This window comes from Nicotiana attenuata, chromosome 7 (assembly GCF_001879085.1).
Source record: "Nicotiana attenuata strain UT chromosome 7, NIATTr2, whole genome shotgun sequence".
In the NCBI taxonomy this organism is placed as follows: domain Eukaryota; kingdom Viridiplantae; phylum Streptophyta; class Magnoliopsida; order Solanales; family Solanaceae; genus Nicotiana; species Nicotiana attenuata.
Genome location: NC_031995.1, coordinates 45010593 through 45026968, shown reverse-complemented (window position 1 = coordinate 45026968; position 16376 = coordinate 45010593). Strand labels below are relative to the sequence as shown.

Below are 16376 nucleotides of genomic sequence, written 5' to 3'. Positions count from 1 at the left end.
TATTTGTCACAATTCATGCATATTTCTTCTAGTAGAATAAACTCGGGTAACTGAGAAACAGGGTATCTACAACCAAAAAAAAAAAAAAAAGAGAAACCCACAGGGAATAAAACCGAAGAATTCAAACTCGTGAAAGAAGTTAAATAAATTGACAGTAAGAACAAGTCATGTTTTCGATATGTTACACCAGGATGAACTTCCCAGCGCGAATGAGGATATACAATCAAACAGCTACTGCAGCTTTATCAACTTCAAGTTTCTGAGGGGTATCTGTTGCGACTGTGGTTTTAACCTCTGATGCATCCTCATAAGCAGCTGCATGAACACCAAGTGCAGCTCGACCAGATGGATCTAGATTCTTGGACCAAGCTGCGTCCCATTCTACTGCTTTTGCAGTGCTGCATGCCACACTTGGACCACCTGGAACTGTTTCCCTCGCAGCATTCTGCTCCAAATAATAGTTAAACAATGTGATTAACTTTATCAACAAATATGAAGATAGAAGCGACCTTGTTAACAGAAAAAAGGAAGAAAAAGAAAACATTGTTTGGGACAAAATATCAAAAACTGAACATGAATAACAAGGAAAAGAAGACTATGTAAAACCCACCTTGGGGAAATATCGCTCAAAAATAGTTCTATAGTAGTATCCTTCCTTTGTCGTGGGTGTGTTATGCGGGTAAACGAAACTTGCATTCGCTAACATTGAATCAGAAACCTGGACCAAATATACGAGATGTGTTCAACAAAACCACAAAAGGAAGGGATAAAGAATGGAAGAGGAGGGAAGAGAAAACAACTAAAAAGCTCACCAGACTGCTTGCGTGATCCTTCAAACCATCAATCCAACTGTAGCCAACTCCATCACTGAACTGTTCCTTCTGCCTATACAAGATATGCTAAAAACGGAAAGCAGATGAACATCAACTACTTGATCATAATGTCTTTTCAAACATCATTTTATTATATACATTACACACACACACACACACATATACACATAGGTTTTACACATGCATGTGTTTTACGTGAATATATATGTGAAAGGTGGTAGGAGTGTGTACATATAATACCCTTATATGTGACACATATAATACACATCTCATACATTTGTGCATAAGTGTACACAATGTGTTGGGAGTCTACTGCCTGTTTATGCAAATGAATAAACAAAGATTTTGATTTTGGACCTGATACAAGAAAACAAACAAACCTTTGGCAGATAAGGATTCTGATCATCGTCAAAAGCATTGCGTAGAACCCACTTTTCTATTCTTCCGAGATCAGGTCTTATCTGCAATGTTTCAAGAAAGGTTCTTCAGCATACTATAGTCACCGCAAAGAGATGCATTAATTTGTAATTAGGATTATACTAGATGTACAGATGAGATCAGCACATCAGCAACATTTTAATGAGGTTATATGAAGCCATTTTCTATCACATATATCAGACCCATTCAACTAACACTGACTTGTAATATGGAGGTAAAATACTTGAGTGTAACTTCCATTGTTTTATTTGGCAGATATTCTCTAGACCTAACATAGGTCGCAGCAAGTTTGAGTCTAGAAATAGCTTGCAGAACCTCAAAGGGGCCAAACAGAATTAATCAAGATCCAAAAACACTCTTCATCTATCCAGAGATAAACACAGGAAAGTCGGCACATCATGAATCACGGTGGAACAACATTGAAGACTTTCTTATTTTTTTTGGATAATGGTGGTTTTGAGTCAGCTCGTGTGCACCTGCACTAATCCCCCCCAGGTACCTGCTAGCTCTAACTAGCTCATATACTAGTTAACTCTGTCCACCAAGGCTTAAATGGATTAGAAGAGTTCACCTAGTGTTTTTTTTAACCTCAGATTTGAACCTTGGTCCCATGACATTGAAGACTATTTTTTCTGCAAAACTTGCAGCTATTCTTTTGTCATTTTTATGTAAAATGTCATTTTACCCCCTTCTTCCTTGAAGGAAGAAAAGAATCTCTCTTTTCAATTCTTTTCTTTTTTTTTTTTGGGGTGTGTGTGGGTGGGGGGGGGGGGGGGGGGAGCACTGTAGGTTACCATTTTCCACTCCGGATCAATGTTCATCGCAACATTGATAAATTCTTTATCCAAGAAAGGTACACGAGCTTCAACACCCCAAGCTGAAGTAGATTTGTTGGCCCTCAAGCAATCATAAAGATGAAGTGCTTTAATCTGGATTAACATCAAAGCGTCCATCAGAGCTAGAAATAGTTCAAAGAAGTATTCTAGTAAAAATACAGTTACTTCCACTAATCCTGAATGACTGAAGAAATGACAATGAGATCCACCTTTCTACAAGTTTCTTGGTGAAACTCCTCTTTATTGGGTGCCTTGTGGAAATATAAATAACCGCCAAAAATTTCATCAGAACCTTCACCAGATAGAACCATTTTCACACCCAAGGACTTTATCTTCCGAGACATGAGAAACATTGGTGTACTGGCTCTGATAGTGGTCACATCATATGTTTCAACGTGATAAATGACTTCATCTAGTGCATCAATTCCTTCCTGATGTAGCATAGAAAGAAGTAGATAGCCAATTTGACTTAAACGGTTATACTCCTATAAGGAAAATCGGCTTAGGATGTCTTTATGAAAAGTTACCTGCACAGTAAAGTGAAACTCATGGTGACGAGTTCCAAGGTAGTCTGCCACCTCTCTGGCAGCTTTCAGATCAGGAGAATCCTAAAGTCAAACAAAAGATAACCTTAATTACAATGACAAAAGCAAAAGAGAAAACAATATAAAAGAAAACAAAACACTACAAGTATAAAAAGATGGATAAATCAGTAAATCACTCATCTCCGAACTGCTCAATCACACCAAGTGGCTTTTCAACAAATCTCTAACTTTATTTCTGTCATTTTGGACAATAACATACCTACTGCATAAAGAACACTAAACACTTTCAAGTGCACTAAGGTCTGCCAATTTTGGCATCGATAAGAGGTGTTGGAAGAGTTTAGCACAAGAAATATTAGTGAAGCTATCAGAGATTTCGAAAGGATGTAGGTTTAAATTTATTTAAGTGTCACATTATATCACAACAATACCTGCTTTTTATAAAATTTTATTAGCAATGAACTGTGATCAGTTCGAATCATTTTGTAAAGTTATACACTTGCAAATTTCAAACTCCTGCATGAATACAAGATAGTAGCACTTTTTCAGGAGGACGTGATAGCAGAAATAAACAAGTCAATATTACCAAACCTTGCAACTGGAGTTACATTGCATGTCTTGGAGAGTAAGACAAAAAGACAGGCATATAATTGCAAAAAGAGAAGGAAAATCTACAATCAAGAGAAGGAAAGCCAGGATGGACCAAATTCATATCAGAATTAATCACAATGTCAAAAGGAAATTTTCGATTTAACTGTAAGATCATTTCCCAAAAAGGCATTCGGTATTTTTAATAAAGAGAAATTCCATTTCCTTTTTACTATTTTCAGAAAATCCCTATATATGGAAAAGAAACAGCAATAATGGTCTAGAACTTCCATGTGAATTGGGATGACACAGCTAGCAATTCCCTAATCAGACCAAGTTAACAAAAGGGAGCATCACCACCTTCAAGCCTACGCAAAAGGTATGCAACTGTGATCCCCATTGTCGCGCAGCTTCAGTATCAGCCAAATACCTGTTGGCCACTGCAGCAACAAGTGAAGAATCTAGTCCGCCTGACAGAAGCACACCAAATGGTACATCCGTCATAAGTCGCTTGACTACAGCCTGCATAAAGTAAAGGTTGGGAATAGAATTAGCATTTAATGCACCAAATCAGTAGTAATACATGGATAGTAGAGAGAGGTACATGAAAGATGAAAATTGCGGGAAAAACTATTGCATATTTCACATACAGTAGTACAATTTGCATGTGAAGGTAAAAAAGAATTGATAAAGATTGAGATAAAATATCATGTAAAGTCTATGGGGAAAAAAAAGGGCAGCCCGGTGCACGAAGCTCCCGCTATGCGCGGGGTCCGAAGAAGGGCCGGACCACAAGGGTCTATCGTATGCAGCCTTACCCTACATTTCTGCAAGAGGCTGTTTCCACGGCTAGAACCCGTGACCTCCTGGTCACATGGCAGCAACTTTACCAGTTACGCCAAGGCTCCCCTTCAACATATATCACAAAGTGTTTTTAACATTTTATCATTCTCTTTTGATAAAGAAGGTTTACTTATAGGCAAGAGTATAACAAAGAAGAGGACAATCAAAATAAGCACAATACATCAAGGAAATTCAGCTCCCAGTCAGTCAAGGGGATATGTGTCCTCAATGAATCCAAAGGCTTTTGATGAAGTATAAAATACAACAAAGTGGCACCTAAATATTATATACAACTCAGAAGCAAGCGACATCCAAAATAGAATGACCTTCTCAAAAGCTTTCCGTAAGACAAGGTGATCATATGGAGTAGAGGGAATGGTTTCTGAGTACCATGGTGGGTTGTACCATCTTCTGAGTCCTCCTGCACCCATAATATACTTGAGAAATAGCATGAATAATTCTTGAAAGTAAACACTTGAAAGATGACTTTGGTAATGATGACGATTTAAATAGTCCCTCCATGCCAAAGACCGAGGTTCACTTTTTGTCCATCCAAAAGAATTTACCTTTCGCCTCAAATGATGAACTTCCCCATCCCAAACTCCAAGGGCATAAGCAAATATAAAAAAATACTCGTTTAATTTTATATGAGGGTATTGAACACACAGAGTTTAAGATGCTAACATGAGTTGTTTAAGGAAGAAAATATTAAAGTAGTGGAAACAGTTAGTTTAATACATCAAAAAGTTTAGTGTAGGGAGATCAAAAAATGTTGTCAAACTTTTAAAACGTTCCAAAATGAAAAAGAAGTCATATAACAGATGAATTGGTGTTCTATTTACGGGCTCTCTCTAGATTAACAAAAACGCAATAGAGCTTCTCTCCTGTAATGTTTCATTACGCTGATCTTCCTTTATCTAGGACAAATAGAACCTCCGTTTAAGGTCGACATGTTCTACACTGCTATATCAAGTTTAAACATTGTAAATGCATTAAATAATGGTGTTATACTGCAGTCTCACAATTTTTTTATTTGTAGAGGGATTAGAAAGTAATATAAAATCTGCTCAACCAGTACATCAGTACAAAGTCACAGGATTTTATATTAACCGACATTATCAAAAGTACATCACTCTAGCATCCCAACTATCCTACAAGATTCATTAAGCTCCACTGGTTATCCTAAAAGTTATTTTATTGCAAATTTGTAATAATTACATGTAATTACTCCTTTGGTTGATCAAGAGATAACAATTACACCATCAATAAGGGTTTCAAGACTGTTTCCAACAGGGTCCTAAAGTAAATCTGAAATAAATAGGAAAAGTACGCCGATCGCATAGGAAACATGATCAACTATCAACATAAATGAAGCGCAAGCTCAGAAATGAGCTTCGTATGGGCATACCATTTTTGCTTGAATAAATGTGACCGGGAAGGAAACTAACAAATCGTTCACAGTCATCGCTTAAGGCTTTCATCTCTGAAGAAAACCATACAGACCCTGCATAAAAAGTAATATTTATTTCAGGTCATTGCTTGCATGCGCATAACCAAAGTTGTTTAAAACTGAACTTGCGCAGTCAATATTACATGATCGAATAGAAGCTTCTGTTATTTTCTCTATATGCAGAAAGAGCTGAAAGCAAATTGTGGAAAGACAAAAATTATAGACACTTACAATAAAGCAGAATACATCAGCAGTTGTTTAGACTGACTACTAAAACAACTCATCAAAGCAAAGCAAACATGTCTGTCCACTTCAATGTGTAAGGATCCAAAGGTCAAGGAGCAGGATTCTACCTTAAGTTTCTCCCTTTTTCCTTTGAAGTGAAATATGTAACGCTAAACACACAAAATTTTCTACCTAAGGCATAAAGGAGGAGTTCAGGATCAGTCAGGCTTTGTTGCAATCAGCATGAATACAAAGTGTGGTCCAATATAGATGGGTTAAGCACACCAGAAAGATGGACAGAACTTGGAAGGACTAACACATTAAACTCGTAAAGAGTGAAGAGCAAGATCAATCAGAAAATGAAATGACATGTGAGCTTGATGTTCATTAACACTCTCACCACCGGAGAGTCACATAACCTCATCCATTAACAGCGAATACAGAAAAATTGTCACAATATAAGAGTATCCAGAAAGAAAAAAAAAACTATCTTCATTACAGCTACAGCTACAGCTACAGTGCAGGCACCCAAGGATGTGGCCAAGTGGTCAATGAAGTGGGATGAGAACCATGAGGTTACTAGTTATTTCTCATTTGAGCTTTCATGCATTTCATCAATCATTTTATTTGATTCTTACATATAAAAGCTCAAATGAGAAATAACTCCAGTTACTAGATGTGCAATCATTCGTAGCATTTGGAAGAAGAAAATATCATCACTGTGCAACTTCCGACAACTATCAAATCTGTCCCAAGTTTATTTGTCTTCCTAAGGTGTTGCACTTAACCCAACACCAAACCTGGACACGAAGGCTTCGTGCCAACATACCCGAATAAACCACATCCCAGTCGGAGCTTTCACTCACCCTTACGTGCTTGTGATAGTCGTGTTCCCTAACAAGAGGATAGTGTCTCTAATTTTACATATTCAATGGTGCAACTGGTAAACCTCTTTCCCATCCTCAACTCCATCCACTACCCATTATTTCCTCATAAATCAAAAATGAAATCAAAACCTTTGATTCCATCCCCTTTCTCCCTTTCTTTCCAAGTTCCTGACAGCAACCAAAGAAGTCCTCACCTTCCCAACCCTATTATCCCTGTAGTCCTAGTATATTCTTGTCAATAAGACATTTCTCTATCATATCCATTATAAAATGCCTAGGAACTACGGGAAGCGCTTGAGTACCTGGTGGTCTCAAATAGAGGCAACTCCCTTCATCAAAACTTGCTCCATATATACTGGCTCCTCCTTTGATACCTCTAACTCAATTGAAACAACCTCCTTTGATTGGTAGGTGACAGTTTGCTATCTTTATCAGCAAGAATTGAAATGTTTTTGAACTGAAAACTGATGTAGTGAGTCTATCAGGTATCAACTGGATAAACTCTTTTGATCCATATTCTTCTTTAGTTCCACTTGTCTCACTGACGCCAAAACCAGGGGTTGCGTCGGCAGTACAATGTCCAGCCTCCTTTCCATTATCATAATTCTCTTGATTTATCTGGACTGACGAAGTTTTCTGTTGATCTCTCTTGAAAGTCAGAGCTTACATGATTTGGCTAGACTCATTACAAGACTAGGTCATTTTTTGTGTTTGAGGCTCTCTCCGCAGGCTCGCTTTTCCTCCTCCTCCCAAACAATCAACCACTTTGTTTGGGCTAGGTGTAGTTTGTTCAAATGTTTGGGCTTCTCCTTCACCTGTTTCTTTGTCAAGTCTTTATTTAGCAAACTTTTGGGGGACCAAAACGAGGCCCGACATTTATTAAAGCATTTTGGACCAATTTAAAATTTGAACCAGATCTGCACTAGCCTTACCGTGCTGAATTTTGCAGATTATCTATTAGCACTTTAGCAGACATCTTCTAGATTTTGTTCCTGGTTCCTTCTCAGGCAATGATTGCTGACGGCTTCACCTTACTTTATCTGAAATAATGAAAAATTCTACCATTGTAACCTTACTTTAGTTCCACCTGACGATGGATAGAGATGCCTGGAAGTTGGGGCCAATTCAATTCCCATCTTTGACAAAAGCCATAATGGAACTGTTCATTTCTAGCAAAGCTTAGCGCCGGCACCTTCCTTCGATCCTTCAATGTTCTTATCCCCTGACATATCTCTTTGGCCATGATCAATTTCAGGAAATCCTCCACCAGCATCCCAATTCAGGGAACTAGTCCAGGCATCCTGGACAGCAAAGAAAGCCTACAATACTCACCATTTTAAATCCTTTTCTTCATCCTCAGCTTTAGACAACCAGTTCTGAATGCCCAAATATCAAGTAGTAGTAGACAGGCCTTTTTCATCCATAGCAACGCTCCCTCGAGAATACAATATGTTTCCGACTCTAATGACAGTTGTAAAAGCAACAGTGTCTTCCATGCTCAACCCCAACCAGAAACTTCTACATGCTAGGTGCCAAGTCAAATATTGCACCTGTTGATCCTCTTCATTGAAATTAACATACGACTTCACAAAATTTTCGCCTCTGCTTTTTTAAAATCTATTATTTTTTCTCTTCTCTGTTTCTCCTCCAGCCATTAAAAATGTTGCTCAACCATTGACATTTGCTGTCAAGTGATAAATCCAGCAAGGTTGCTGTCTCCTTATAGTACTTCAAAACAAACACGGATAAGTTGCTTTCCATTTCTCCGATCAGTGTTCAGAGTTCCTTAGTCGCACTTCACAATGTTGTATAGCTGGCCTTAGGTAATGTCTGCCTAACTCTATATGTGTTATTCACTGGAATGATCGGTAACTGAAAATTAGGTTGAACTAGCTAAGACAGATGTTCTTGGTACATTGTTGATCTACAGCGGCAAGAAAACATGTACTATGCACTATTATACATCATTTGTTTGTAACAATAGCATAAGACCAGCATTATAGTAGGCAAAACAATAAAGATACATCAGTCAAATACAAAACAAGGAAACAACAAAGGAACTTCACATAACTCACGGGCTATTTATTAAAAGGGAAATATACCAAAAATTAAGAAATGGAACAATAACATACCATCAAGACACCATCCCATATAAAGGGGTGTAATGCCAATTGCATCCCGAGCAGCAATGAAACTTTTATCACGGGTGTCAAGAAGCACAAAGGAGAACATTCCATCCAACATGTGAACGAAGTCTTCTCCATAGTCTTCATACTGCGATAGGTAGATCGCGGAGTTCAAATACCATAAGAAAGAAATTATGACAAAAAATCTCATTCTCCTACTACAATCCACCTATTTCTCTTTTGATGAAAAATTTGAGTCATGGTATTTTGAAATCATTCTGCGCACAGAAACTGAGAAGTCATGTATATTTATCTGAATATATTCTGAAAGTACTTACAAGATGTGCAATAACTTCACAGTCACTGCCAGTTCGAAACTGGTGGGACTTCAGCTTTTCCCGTAATTCTCTATGGTTGTATATCTCCCCGTTAACCTAAAAGCAAAAGGAATAGGATATCAATATTTGGAAGAAGATCAGAGTAGTCCAATCAAGAAGGATCCTGAAAAGTATGAATTAGTTTTAGGTATTTGACAAGGGTAGTTTATCTAAACAACAAAATGACAGAATTATATCTACTGCAAGCTTTTTGCCGGCACATTTGATATTCTGAATATCAATCCAAACAATGTAATCATGCATTTTATTCCTTTAACCTAAAACAACTTATAAGATTTGAAGTACGAGGGTAAAACCATCTAGTTGGCTGTACTTTCAGACATCAATTCTTTAAAAACTAAAATATATATTCTGAAACTACATAAAATATACTAGATGTCACAGTCAAAGAAAAAAGGTATAAAAAAGATATTGAAAAATTGGTAGTCAAAAGAAACACTATTTGACACTCTAAATAGTAATAGCGTCATATCAAATTGGACAGTGGCAGTGCTCAGAAGTTGCTTTAACCACGTTTTATGTTACTGCTACACATCTACTAGAGAAATTGAGCCGTAAATTCTGCTTCGATTTCAAGCATACAAAGGCTGTTTGGTCTTTTGTTAAAAGGTAATGAAGTCACTATTTGCAAAAGGGAAGGCCAGGTCATCCTGGTCAACAAAAAGCACAAGGAAAATACAGGAGAATAAAAGCAACCATTTTCAGGAAGTGAACAAAAACTTTTAAAAAAGGAGATGTCCTTCAAAAAGTTCAATCAGATGAATTGACATTATCCTGAAAAATGTGAGAAGCTCACCCAATTTATTACTTTCTCTTCATTCAAACTCACACAATTTATTACTTAATCGTCCACTTCAACAGACTTTGCAGAAGCACAAATGTTTTAGTGTTACACTACTTATTAATATAAATGTGGCTGCAAGGAGAGATTTATTCATTCTAGTGTGAATCTGTTTTGGGATATAGCAATGAGGATTGAGAGCATCTTATTAGGAAGGGAGATAGCAACTAGACCCAAGATTTCTGTCTGCTCTATAATAAAAATAATATTTTTTTGTCTAAGACCATGTTTGATTGTGTGGCTTCACCTCATATAAAACGATTAATTGCCAGCAGGAAGAAATTTTCTTACTCATGTTTTCACAACCTACTATTTTCGGAAGACTCTAGGCCTTCCAAGCAGTGTTAAACACAATAAATTTTGAGATGATGAAAGACATAAAATACGCAGCAAAAAAGCAGCCACATTTCTGAAAGCATTCATCAGCTACACTAATAGTTGAGGGAAAGCATGACTGTTATGGTGCAACACTACCCTAAAGCTTACATTTTCTTCCCATAATTCTCTTATAACCACTTCAGCAAGGAAAGAAGAAAAGGTCCTCCTCTAAATTCAGTCATCCATTTTTTAGATCTACTATTTCAATATTTTGCTAATGCATATTTCCATTTACTCCATCGACTTTTCAAAAAATATCAAATTAGGCACCCAAACAAGTTTACGCTCTGTATCTAATACACTGTTGCCGATAAGTCGATTAAAGTACCGCCTAGCCCTTCACCTCAACATTTAAAAGGTCATAAAATGGAAAAACAATTTATTTTCGGCATTGCAAAATGTCAAAATATAAAACAAGTCAAGAAAGTGAAACTCATGGGAAGGGGATTTGATTAAGTTGCCTAAATAGTTGTACTGCTAGACGACCCAGAGATCTTTCAAATGAGCTGAGTAAATATTGATAACAGTAGAGGAAATTCTCCGTATTCACCTAGTCAATCGCCTAGTTACTTTACGCATATGTTTCAAAAATGTAAGAACTAAAAATTTCGAAATCACAAATTGTTTATTCCGATATTCCTGTTATAATTCATTCAAAGTAGAGGAAATTTATCCTACGAGAAAAGTTTGTACTATAGAAGATCAAAACGCACAAATATTGTCCAAAGTCCATGTACTGGTAAAATACTCAACTATCTAAGAAAAAATATAATAAATATTTCCGTACCGCGACAACAATGGTCTTGTCCTCGTTGTAAAGTGGCTGATCTCCAGAAGTTGGGTCTACTATTGCCAACCGTTGATGAGCAAGATAGCAGTCATCATGGCTATGCAATCCACTCCAATCAGGTCCTCTGTGGCGTAATCTACACTTGCCATACATCACATCAAAGACAAATCAGGAAAATTTCATGTCTGTAGCAACGTAGAATATGCTACTGTAGTAAAGCTAACGCTTATCATACTTCAAAGCAAAGCCCAGAGAATTTGGATTAACAGCCCAACGCAAGATCAACTAAAGAGGCAAAGATAGGCACTTTACAAGAACCAAATATGTGGCATCAACTGGGTTCATGACAGATCAAACGAGATGACAGCAACTGATTTTTGAGAGGGTAGCACAAGAAAAGGGGCACGCTTTTTAAATGAGGAAAATCAAATTGAGAAAATGGGGAACTGAGGATGGCGAAACAGAAGCAACAAAGAATAGTGGTTCACAAAAAACAAAATAGAGATTGGACAGCGAACAATGCATTACTACAAGGGGAAAAAACGGTCAATGCATCAGAATACTTGAAAGGCAGTAATAAGCAGATAATTTCAGACTCGGAAAAGCAGAAACTAAAGGCTTTTGGGAGGTATTTTGTGGGTCAGATGAAAAGAAAGCAAGAGAATTGATAACACAATTTGAAAATGCGTGCAAGAAGATAGTGAACTAAGTGAGAGGAAAATCAACCAAGTAGAAGGGCAGGAATAAGCAGTGTTATTAAAAGCGCTCGCTTCTCGCTTTAAGCGCTGAAGCGACGCGAGGCGCAGGGCTATCGCTTTTCTGCTACAAAAGCGACTCACATTTAAAAAGCGCACGCTTTTCTCGCTTAAGCGAGAAGCGCCTCGATGGAAAAGCGATAAAAAAGCGTGCTTAAGCGAGCAGAAGGCTTCTGCTAGGTTTTTTTTTTAAAAATTTGGCAAATAAGCCATCTGTTAACAAATAAACATACGCTCTTCAACGACTTCTTCTCCAGCGAACTCCAGCGACGACGAAGTCTCCAGTTCTCAGTAAGCTTCTTCAACGACTTCTTCTTTTCTTCTTCTTCTGTTCTTCTTCTTCTTTTCTTCTTCTTCTTCTTCTTCTGTTCTTCTTCTTCTCTTCTTCTTTCAAATTTTTTCACTTTTTAAAGCGCTGATTTTGTGCCCTAAACGACTTCTTCTTCTTCTGTTCTACTTTCTGCTCTGTTTTATGCTTTATGCTCTGTTTTCTGTTTTATCATCTGCTTTATGCTCTGTTTTCTGGTTCGTGTGAATTAACAGTTATTTTTTTTTTTTTTGGTTGTTGATTGTAGTAATTTAATTTAATTTGATTATTTAATTTGCTTAATATGTTATTTTTAATGATTTCTTAGCCATTTATCTATGCCTATTTTTTTTTTATTTATGTGTTAAATTGCGCTTCACATGAAAAAAGCGCGCGCTTCTCGCTTCGGTGAAGCGAGGCCCCGTCGCTTTTTTGCGCTTAACGCTTTCCAAAACACTGGGAATAAGCAAGAACGCTTATCGGAAACGCTGGAAATGTGAAGCCTATATGCAAAGGAAGCAGCTTTCGGAATGCTGGAAATGCAATTTCTATAGTGCAAAAGAAGTAAAACACAGAGAACAAGCAGATTGACTTCTAGTTAGTCTACCCCTAGAGTTTGTGCACATACTGACACCTTTTAAGGTTCTTTTAATATCTTCTTATCAAACAAATGCAAATTGTTGAATTGTTGACCGCCTCATCTAAAAGCTTAAGCTGTTAGAGAAGGACAATTCTATTTGCTTAATTATGCCAAGACGTCCCCAGACATGCCAGCCAAGCACGTGGAAATTTTTTATGAAGGGTGGCATGAGATTTGAACTAGGAAAAATTGTCTGCTATATTATCATGATAAATTTTGTGATTATCTGCTCTAAAAGCTAAAGATATTAGAAAGCACAAGCTTTTATATACTTAATAATGCTTTCAACACATTTCATAATTTGGAAACAGTTGGAAAAACCTCATTAGCTAAGTAATTACATAACAATATAATAATAACAATAATAATGCATGCTTACTACTAAAAGTTCTCAAGGCCCTATTCTTTAAAATATAAACTTCTCTTCACTCCTCCCCTCTCCTCCACCACTCTAACTCACACACACACACCCCACCTCCCACCCCACCCCCCTCGGACTTCCACAGCTACAAAGGCTTGTTTCGTTGGTGTTACAGCTTACCATCAGAACAATCCTACCCACTCTGAAGCCCTCCCAAAGAAATTCTTTACGGAGCCAAAGGATAAAGCCCTAAGAGGCAACCTACTTTGTCGAGAGTCATAGCTATCATACTATTAGCTCAGCTTAGCAGCTTGACCAACTCTATATGAATGCACATAATGACTGAAGCAATGTTTTTTTATGAGAAATGACTGAAGCAATTATCTTTCTAGACCTGCACCCTCCTAGTTCTACTTCTTTCAAGTGTGAAGTTGAAGATGCTTAATCGCGGACACTAAAGTAGACTTAGGCCTTGTATAGAAATTCATTCTGTATGGAAAAAGAGAAGTTCTTTAGAGGAAAAAATGTTCCGTTCTCCCTTTACTAATTGACCTGTAAACGCTTCTCAATTATTGGAAATTTTCAGAAAACACAGGAAGAGTTAACTAGTTAAATAAATCACAATATTGTGGGTTGGTTTTTCAATTCTTGAGAAACAACACTAGAAAACAAAAGGAAGACATTTGGTATAATATGCCCCAAAGCAGACTAGATTTTCCTCTATCGATTAACTGAGATGTAAGTGCTACAAAGCTGAGTCTAGTGTGAAAAGGATGGTATTATCATCTTGACATCACCTAAGAGCAGCATATCATGCCTTAAACAACACATACCACCAATTTCACAGTGACATACTCTCCTCTGAGATAAAGCTATTTTTTAGCCAGGTTTTACCAGCGAATCGAAAGGGATTCAAGTTTCCAGAGATATTTCACTGTCATTCTGAATTTGATCTACTAGCAATCTGTTATTTAATGTAATTCAATAACCACTCTAGCAGTATTACTAATAGCCATCACTTCGTCATTTAAAGCGCTGAAGCGATGCAAAGCGTAAGAACCATAAAAATGCCAAATTTTCTCGAAGAAATCAAATGTTATATATTCGAGAGATTCAAAAGAGAAATCCATAGAAAAAACGCTGATTATAAATTAACAAAAACAAATCGAAGACCACGAGAACGCGAACAAGTCCACGAATAGCAAATCCAAAACACATGCATACCATTGACACCCCCAAAGAATAAGAATGCTGTAGAAAATCGGAAAGAAATAAAAAGAAGAAACCTTCTGGAAAGTTCGATGATTCGGGAACGCTTGGCCTGAGAGTTATCAATGCAACCAAAAACTGCTAGTATTCCACACATGGCTCTCTCTCTTCTGAAATGAGAGATAACTGTTGTGACTGCTGTTAGAATGAAAGGGGAGGCTGCTGACTCAGAGCGCATTATATACCGTAACTGTTGAGCTTGAATTAATTAATCTGAGCCGTTGATTCTCCGACTATTTTTGGAAAGATTCCACCCTTTTAATTTAATTTAATTATTAGGGTTTAAAAGCGCTGTTTAAGATTCGTGCTGGCGGGTCCCATGTAGGATCGGTGGCTCCAGACTTTATAAATGATCTGTTTGCTTTGCTCTTTGCGATTTGTTTTTATAGCTAATGTTGAAATAGACAAAGATTAAGCTTAAATAGAGCAAATAGCTTGAATCACGTAATCCTTTTCTTTTTTTTTTTAAAGAAAATCGTATTCAATTTCTTTGTTCTTAAATTTTCCATTCCTCTCTATATGTGCATCATCTCTATTTATCTGAAATATTTGTAGATCGAACTAATAATTGTTTTGTCATATGTCAATGATCGTTGTGATATCAGAGGAGGAAGTGCACGGTTAGCCACTAATAACACATGTATTTACTTTTAAGCCATTGTTTAAAATGTCTTTAGTCTTTAGCCACTGCTTTAATAAACTTTAACTGCCCGGACGAAAATACCCTTCTGCTCATGTCCTTAACTTTTGAACTTAACTTCAGAACTACATGTCCTTAACTTTTGAACTTGGAACTCTAAGTTCAGGACTTCAGGACTACATGTCCTTAACTTTTGAACTTAACTTCAGGACTACACGTCCTTAACTTTTGAACTTGTAACTGTAAGTTCAGGACCTATTGTCCTTAGCTTTTGGGCTTCTTAGCCTAAGTTCAGGACTTATTGTCCTTAACTTTTGAGCTTGTTAGTCTAAGTTCAGGACCAAGTGTCCTTAACTTTTGAACTTGTAATTCTAAGTTCAGGACCAAGTGTCCTTAACTTTTGAACTTGGAACTCGAAGTTCAGGATCAAGTGTCCTTAACTTTTGAGCAGTAGTACTTAGGAATTTTATCTTTTAAAAGCAAAAGAAAAAAGACAACCCCATCCAAAAACTTTTTTTTTTAGTACCCGTATAAAAACTAATCTTCTCATCAAGGACATGACAGAATGTGCCCTGTTAATTAAAACTCGACACCAATACAATTATGTGTATGCGCACACAAGCTCTGAATTTTGCTTATATAAACAATAGCTTGAAGATAATCAATACAGTAAAGTTTGAGTTCAAGAGCACAATTAATTGTCAACAACAAAAAATAAGAGAAAAGTGCTTTTTCTTGTCTTGAGAACTGAGAATTTCAACTTTGAGAAAAGCTTTCGAATTTTGTTGCCGACGACGAAGCCATCTCAACCGGAGTTCCGAGTTCAGAGTGAAGCGAGGGTTTGAGAAGAAAAGCAATGGAAGAAAGGGTAAAAATATCTTTTCATATAATTTTAATAGAGTAGTGGCTATTTTTGCTCAATATTAGAATTGCTGGATAAAAAATAAATACCACCTTCAATGGTGGCTACCGCACGCCATTTTTACTGCGAATGTAGTGTTCCACCGACGGGTTCAACTGAACCCATAACTTTTGATGCGGAGTAAAAATTTATTAAAATTGCAAAAATAGTAGATATGAACCCAAGTCATGAACCCAAGACTTCAAAAATATAATGCGTTCAATGCTAAAAACCTTAAAAGTTGAACCCAAAGAATTTAAATCTTAGATCCACCTCTAGTGATATAAAAGATGTAATTGTCTTATTTTCTTACTAGGGGCCACAA

The 16376-nt window shown here is 36.9% G+C and overlaps 1 protein-coding gene across 1 annotated transcript; it reads right to left on the bottom strand.

Annotated features, from left to right (window-relative positions):
* Window positions 1-14670, bottom strand: LOC109229013 (asparagine synthetase [glutamine-hydrolyzing] 2). The gene is made up of 14 exons (XM_019394311.1): window positions 14528-14670; window positions 11176-11314; window positions 9110-9205; window positions 8778-8919; window positions 5492-5587; window positions 4410-4504; window positions 3601-3762; window positions 2635-2715; window positions 2317-2538; window positions 2066-2200; window positions 1214-1294; window positions 813-899; window positions 611-718; window positions 1-445 (listed from the first exon to the last, which is right to left on the bottom strand). Exons 1-14 carry the CDS (start codon window positions 14605-14607, stop codon window positions 224-226), a joined length of 1746 nt encoding a protein of 581 aa, XP_019249856.1. The 5' UTR covers window positions 14608-14670; the 3' UTR covers window positions 1-223.

Coding starts and splice junctions, on each gene's coding strand:
- LOC109229013 (XM_019394311.1), bottom strand. CDS start 14,607: ATGTGTGGAATACTAGCAGTTTTTGGTTGCATTGATAACTCTCAGGCC. Junction 1,295..2,065: donor TTGATCCGGAGTGGAAAATG/GTAACCTACAGT, acceptor GAAACATTGCAG/ATAAGACCTGATCTCGGAAG. Junction 719..812: donor AGGATCACGCAAGCAGTCTG/GTGAGCTTTTTA, acceptor TATTTGGTCCAG/GTTTCTGATTCAATGTTAGC.